Raw genomic sequence first — 7,568 nt, 5'->3', positions numbered from 1 at the left:
CTATCATCTTGAAAATCATAGCGGACTTATAACGCGTTATTCATCCTTGCGTTTAATACATCTCGCACGAACGTGATAGCTCGCGGCAGAAAATAAATTGCGATAGAGACCGTTCATTTTTGGAACATGAACGCGTATGATTTCCAAGATTGCGTTACATATATCTATATTGCAAAAGACCAATATAAAATTACAAAATTTTGTATTTTCTCTAGACATTAAAAAAAGTTAGCTTTATTAGTTCAGAAGTAAGAATCATCCAAGAGTATAAATTTCGATTAATAAAATTATCTGGATGTATAATGGATAGGAAATATTTAAAAAAACGTATAAAAAATTTAGTATAAGATCTGAGAGTTAACTTTAACATTTGCGGAAGCATCTGTAAATTGAATTACGCTAAATATTATAATAAAATCTACAATAACTTACTTTGATGGTGATAATTTTCGTTTGCGATCCTCAGGAGAGACACTGGCTTGCAAGGTGGCTTGATGTTCTGTATATGTCTGTATTTTGTATACAGTTTCCTTTGATAAACTTGTCAACGCGATACCGGCCTGATCACGACGATATAAGCCTACGTATGCGGATGTGTCGGATAACCATGAAATGTATCCGCCTCCTGTAAACAAAAAGAGGAAGAATTATATTCTTCATGCATATCTTCTATGTAATCTATATAGAATCTACATTAGTCAATTCATGTTTGTACAAAAAAAGAAAGTTATCGTTTTGTACTTTAGATGTATTATAATATTATACTTGCCAAATGGAATAAAGAGTTGAATGATATCCATGTGTTTCCATTCTTTGGGGAATGTAAGGTGAAACACGTGTTCTCTGCTAGGATTTGCTAAAAAAAGATATATCATTAAATGAAAGTAATGCACTTTCCAATGATATTGTAATATCATTGGAATTTTTCAGTGACATTAAATATACTTACGATCTTTTCCTACCAAATTTATATATGGAAAGTCTTTCAGTCTTGGTACAGGAATTCTACACAAAAAAAATGACTACAATAATAAAATAATTATAATTATATATAAATAAAATAAAAAGGTAAAAAGTATAAATTTTATAAGAATGTAAAATATTATTTTTTATTGATATAAAATATACTTACTTGTTAAGAAAAGGATAAAGTAACGGTGAATTCGCTAATACCGTTGCATTTTCAATGTGTTGTAATTTGCCTGAAATAAGCAACAATCCAATATGTACTTATTGACAAAAATTATAAAATAATTAATCATGAATTTAATTTATCCATCAATGTACATAATTAATCAACATAAAAAATATCGATGAATATAAGAAACATTTACTCTATCAAAATATATATTTTTATTATAATTATAATAATTATTTTCAAAATGAATAACAATATCGACAATAATACTATCTATCATTATATTTGTACCTGATATATTGTTACTGACCAAGATAATTGGATAATGCAATAAAGCATAAACCAGTGATGTACGCATCATATCCTGCCTCATGATATTTTTCTTTTGACATCGAATAACTTCGTCCTTCTACATTCTCGATATCGGGAATGGAAAAAGGAGGCTTGCTCACAGTGTCTATTAATAAGTTCAAGTTCGACGACCCCACAAGTTCTTTAAAATGTTGTGATTGACAGATGACTTTTGTATCTAACAAACTTAGATAAAAAAAGGAGATAAATTTTTACAACAATTTTAATTTCTAAATATTTTCAAGCAAGTAATATTCAAAGAAAATTCTAATTTTATAAACATAAATATTCACATAGCAGGTTCCGGATTTGATTCTAAACTTCATCCCATATATGATCATTTTTAGAGAGATTCATTAAAGAATTAAAAAGTTTTGAATAAAAAGATATAAAATAATTATATTTAAAATGAAACAATGAATTAAATATTTGCGCCTTACTTAGGGAACAAACCATGAAGCAAGGTCTTGAATTCTAAATAGTCCTTTGGCAAAGATGTAAAAAATTGATGTACAATATGACACAGATCTAACAGCATGTTATGACCTACTATTATTTTTTCCTGAAATAAGAAAATTAAAATACATTTAAAAATAATTATACATAAACCAAAAAATTATATAAATGAAGCAATATTTTGTCTCTTTATTAAAAAAAATATTTAAAAATGTTTATAAAAAGTTTAAATTTAAAAAAAATGATGACAAATTCACTGTGAGTTCACTATATTTGCCCACTAAAGTATTAATGTACAATTAAAAACTTTACTTACAGATTCTACAATTTTTTTCAGCAGATTGCTGAGTCCTACAGCTTGTTTAACTTCTAGTTTTTCCTTTTCTTGCTTCTGATTTTCCCTTTCTTCCTCTTCCTCTTTGGTACCTGCCCTTAGCACCAAAAGACATTGCCAGCCATTCTCCATTTTGTTTTCAATTATTACTTTGTTAGGCCATCTGATCCGTGCCTCCTGATATACCAGTCTTCTCATAAAACCATTACAGTGGTCTATCGTCAACTCTTTTGCATCTGAGGCAAGAAAATTCTCTATTCTAGAACTGAAATTTATATACACTATAGATTTTCTGATATACAGTCAAAATTTTTAGACATCTCTCAAGTCTCTTTGAGCTTTTCTCATAACTTTATCTTGTTAAATTAAAGAAAATGGTAAACCAAAAAGATGCAGATTTACCATATTTCTTCTATTTGAGGTTTATCAGTATCCGTTATTGGAATTATGTAGCTCTCCTCTTTCATTTTCCGTTTCTCCTCCAAGCGTTTGACAAGTTTCTCCTCGTCACTGGCAGTGAGATAAGGTATGCCGTGCTTGAATAGCTTATTGAAGTCAAAATCTTTATTTGCCAGAAATATTAAAGACGACGACTGGCACATGAATCTAGTGTCTGTAACCTGGCGATTTATCGGTTTAGGAAACACATAGAAGTTATAAGAACGTTGTGAATATCTGGAACAGACAAGCCCTATCATTTTTTCCATTTATGTAATTTCACTACTTTCGAAAATGCTTGTTCAATTAAATTAGTAATATCCATTTCTACTAATGTAGATTAATTTTAATCTTAGTTTAATTTTCTTTCTATCTTCTAGTTCTAAGAATTAGAAAAGGATAGAATAAATTAAATCAAGATTAAAGTTAATGGTAGAAATATGGCATAAGACAGAATTAATATCTCACTTGTGCGTATCTGAGTGGTATGTGAAGACGGATAGACCAAACTGCATCAGCAGAAAGTTCATCGATCCCGCTCGGATCTTGGAATAATACTGAGCCGGCGTATCAAATTGGCCTCCATCTGGACCAACAATAAGACCGGTGAACTCGCCGTCAATACTAAGAAATGTAGCGTCTTTTATGATGCTATCCAATTCATTCAGCACATCCTGAAAGTCTAATCAAGATCATATTAAATTACACAAAGTTCAACGACTAGTATCACCTGTACTATCTAAACTCACTTGAGCTCGTCACCTCCATTGTTTTCTAATTGTTACCCTCGAGTCCACTCGCGTCGCTTACGCGGATCAACACGGACGTTTAATGTACACACATGATCACGATGACGTGGGAACAGACGCAGTAAACTGCCCGCGTTGAACAGAATCAGATGGAATCCGTTACTGGCGCCTCTATGTGTACAAAATCTGTACATTGAACTACATAAGGTAGCTACGGATATTTCCGGCGGGTAACACATCTGTACGATCACATATCATACATCACATGAGTGCTAGCAGAGAGAAACCTGAGAGAGGCCATGCCAGCCTTCATTCCTATTACTGTCGAAATTATCCGTACATACACTACCTCCAATACATCCACTTTCAGTTTGGGAACTACCTGACTAGTTACATTTTCTGTCGATAAAATCGTATGATCGAAAATAGATGTAGTTCGTGTCGGTACTAAATTCTCAGGGGATCAATTCTGTATCTTGAAATGAGATGAAAATTATAAAAGTGAGCGAATTTACTAGAATACTAATTATTTCATTGGTCAACACATAGTAAATTTGCTCGCTTTTGTAATTTTCACCTTGAGGTCGATTCTATATCTTCAAACAAGATAAAAATTACAAAAGAATTACATCAAATTTAAAGATACAGAATCGATCCCCAAGATAGAAGCGTGCCGACTAGAGAGCCTCACCATAAATTATATTATTAAAGATCGATATCTTTACGGGAATTCGCGTCCTTGAGAATATTGAAATGATTAAGAATTAAAAACTGATAATATTGATTAAATTAATTTTATGATTTATTAGTTTAGTAGACGTATTTATGCATTTAGAACTCAATAGTACTCGATTTTTCTTTAAATCTCTGTGATTTCAATGTTATCGTCAAAGTTTGATTATCAACAGAGATGATTCTCTACAGAGAAAAAAATTATAATTTTTCTGCAATATATAGGGTATTATAACTTTACAAGTATGCACATTTATTTATAGAAAATTTATATAATAAAAAATCATGAATTCAATAATGCATAAGCCAAATATTTATGTTGATAATAGCAAATTTATATCAATTATTGATGATATCAGCGTTCTTCAATTATCTCCGAGCCCTTTTTGTACTGCCAAAAATTTGCCTAGGGGTGCGTTCAGAAAATCTGGGTATTGGTAAGGTGAGGTAAATTCTGGGTGCACCCCAGAGTAATCCAGACGAAGAAGTTTCTGAACGTCTTGGGTGATGCAATTGGGTGACTGATAAAGTTTGAGAAAAGGCATGAAAGTAAGTTTGGATTGACGGTCTTTAATAGTATCTCGATGGCTTCATACAAGGAGAGTGGAAAATTGCATCACGTGACCCGTCTCCTTTGATTGGACATCAAAGCTCCATAAGCATGGAAGAGATTGGAAAAAACTGGTCACGTGATTGAACATCACGTGATGCAATTTGCCATTCTCTCCTCTTGTGAGCTCTCTAGTACAAAGAGAGAAAGAGAAACGTTACGATTTATCGACAGCGTCACAAAATAGATTTGAGATCCTATAGATGCACGTTTTGTACACAGAGGCGTAGCGAACCTTCTTCCCTTTAAAACATGATTGTGTTTATTCTTTACATTAGTTAAGACTCGTTCAACAAACAAACTTAGCATTTGTGATTGTTTATATTGGTTTATATTGGTTTATGTTGATTTTTATTTTGAAAATGCTCAATGAATGCTTCTTCGAGTAAATTCGAATTATTATCGAATTGATGCTTATCAAGATCTATTAAGAAACTTTTTAGTTTGAGCACTCCTTAATTTTTGCCGGTCTATGATTTAGGTTAGGATTGACCGTTCAATATTGGAAATTTTATTACCGTAAAAAGATACAGAATTATAGAGAATTTAAAAATTATAAACGAACTGTGAAATGATGAGATGTGCAAACTTTGGAAATGGCAAAAAATCACATTCAAGTGCGAAAAGAGGTAGTTATAGTTAATTCCGTTTAATTATTTTAATTATCTTCTTTTTATTGTTATTAAGGTAATAAGCTTTATAATAAGAGTGTATGCCTTACGCATAGGTATAGATAATGTAGCAATGACGACGAGTGACAAGGTAAACAAGAAGAATGATAAGAAGATTGACTCTCCTCAAAGTTGCCAAGAACAATCAACCTCTGGTCACAGCACGCCAGTCATGAAGAAACGAAACACAAAAGCGGATAAAGAAGCCTCTCCGGATTTTGATTATTCTCCAAGCCCGATCTTACCTACATTCACTCAGGAAGGTGGTAATGAGGTTGCATGGGATTGGCAAAGTTCTATGAGCAGAACTCCTGAGAACAGCAGCAAGAAACAGAATGTCCACTGTGAAACTCCAAAGGGTACTAAGTTGCTGCAAAGGAAGAGGATTTCGAACTCGCCTTTGTTGTATAAACCACTCAAGAGAAAAACTATCAAGATGGAAAACATAGAAAACATTGGACAATTTGCAGCTGAGCTACAGGCATTGAACGAAAGAATGAGAGTTATAAAGCAAAACGACAATAATCATTCGAATGATTGTGTCGAAAAAAAAGAGGTGCCAACGTTAACGAACATAAGTGACAAGGAAGAAATGTCAAAAGTTCAAGATGACAAGCAGAATAGTGTCGAAAAACACAGTAACGATAACGAACAGAGAAACGATAGTGTCGAAGAAACAAATGATCATAGCAACACCAATAAAAAGGAAATTAGCGGAACTTATGACGATTTATTTGATGATTCTGTAGATGACGATATAATCAGGTGCACTCAAGAGATAGAGAAGAAATTCAATTTGGAAAGAGGGAATTCTACTCAATTGCAGATCAAAAAAGAAGATTCATGCAAAAATGATGTATTTAATAAGACATCTGTACAGTCTAGTTCCAGTGAGAATTGTAAAAATCAATTAAGAAGTGTTCGCTTATGGGACAATAGTTCATTAAAAACATATTCAAAGTTTTCATTGAAACGAGATGCAAACTCTAGTATACACTCTACAGTGCAGAACAGTAAAGATACGTATAAACTATGTCTAAATAATAATAATACAATACGTTCCTTTGCCAGAAAATCATGTGATAACAAAAAACTGTCAAAAAGTAATACGGTAGACTTATATGATTTTCATAACGATTCTTTTGACGATTGGTTAGCGTCGTGCGTTGAAGAAGAGAAATTACTTCCGAAATCTATATCCTCAACTCATAAAAACGATAGCACGAAAGTCCAAGCCAATTATAAGCATTTGACTAATGCGCCGTTAAAGTCGGAAGTTAAATCCGCTGACTCATTTAAACCTATGACAAAGTCTGAAACGTCTAACGCTAACTATTTACAGAATAGAAAATTCTTTAAAACTAAGAGCTTGTCAGAACAACCTGTTAATCGGGACGCAAGTGCTAAAGACTCGCGTGCTTCCGTAAGTACAAAACCGATTGTTACAGATGATTGTAAGGCTGAGAATAAGGCAATTTCGTTAATGCATAGCGTGAATCGAATGCGTGGGTCCGATGTTAACAGGTGCGCGGTAAAAAGCGATGGTAATCATTTCGTTAAGCATCATTCTACCGGTAATATGAATAACGATACACGGGAAACGGCGAATAAACCTGGTTCACAACCCATAACACAATGTACTGCGGAAGAGATCGAAAGAAAGAGATTGCAGGCCGTAGCGAGGCTCGAGGCGAGAAGAAAGTTACACTTCACGAAGATTACAAATAATATCAATAGGTGAAACTTCAGGTCTTACGTCTATTGTACTTATTATGAGAAAGTGATTTCCTGAGTATAATATCGATAAAACATCGAAACAAATGAATGTTGTACTTCTAACGACAAAAGACCATTTCTCTGTGATCGTCGTTATCATTATCTTATTGTAATCATTGTTATATTGTAGAACGTTTAAAGAAGTTGCGCAAATATATTTATAATTATACGTATAAGTATAATCTGACCTCAGAATACATTTAAATTATATATATATTATATATATAATATATATTATATATATATATATATATATATATCTGAGACTACGCCGAACGGGACGACCAACCGAACGGGGGAAGGTTAAGGGNGA

General features: G+C 32.7%; 2 protein-coding genes across 2 annotated transcripts in view; one reads left to right on the top strand and one right to left on the bottom strand.

Annotated features, from left to right (window-relative positions):
- The window catches only part of LOC105620263 (poly(A)-specific ribonuclease PARN-like), a 6,929-nt gene extending 3,444 nt beyond the window's left edge, over positions 1–3,485 (bottom strand). The window contains 10 exon segments of the mRNA XM_012201768.1: positions 433–625; positions 770–856; positions 950–1,005; positions 1,133–1,210; positions 1,424–1,675; positions 1,930–2,051; positions 2,262–2,544; positions 2,682–2,954; positions 3,186–3,399; positions 3,467–3,485. Coding sequence (XP_012057158.1) covers positions 433–625; positions 770–856; positions 950–1,005; positions 1,133–1,210; positions 1,424–1,675; positions 1,930–2,051; positions 2,262–2,544; positions 2,682–2,954; positions 3,186–3,399; positions 3,467–3,485 — 1,577 coding nt within the window.
- Positions 3,486–5,379: 1,894 nt separating this feature from the next.
- LOC105620262 (MATH and LRR domain-containing protein PFE0570w-like) lies at positions 5,380–7,220 on the top strand. The gene is made up of 2 exons (XM_012201767.1): positions 5,380–5,437; positions 5,536–7,220. The coding sequence occupies exons 1-2, from the start codon at positions 5,380–5,382 to the stop codon at positions 7,218–7,220; spliced, it is 1,743 nt and encodes a 580-aa protein (XP_012057157.1).
- The last annotated feature ends 348 nt before the right edge of the window (positions 7,221–7,568 follow it).

This window comes from Atta cephalotes, assembly GCF_000143395.1.
Source record: "Atta cephalotes unplaced genomic scaffold scaffold00025, whole genome shotgun sequence".
Lineage (NCBI taxonomy): Eukaryota > Metazoa > Arthropoda > Insecta > Hymenoptera > Formicidae > Atta > Atta cephalotes.
The sequence above is the reverse complement of the archived record's forward strand: the minus strand, read 5'-3'. Positions and strand labels throughout refer to the sequence as shown.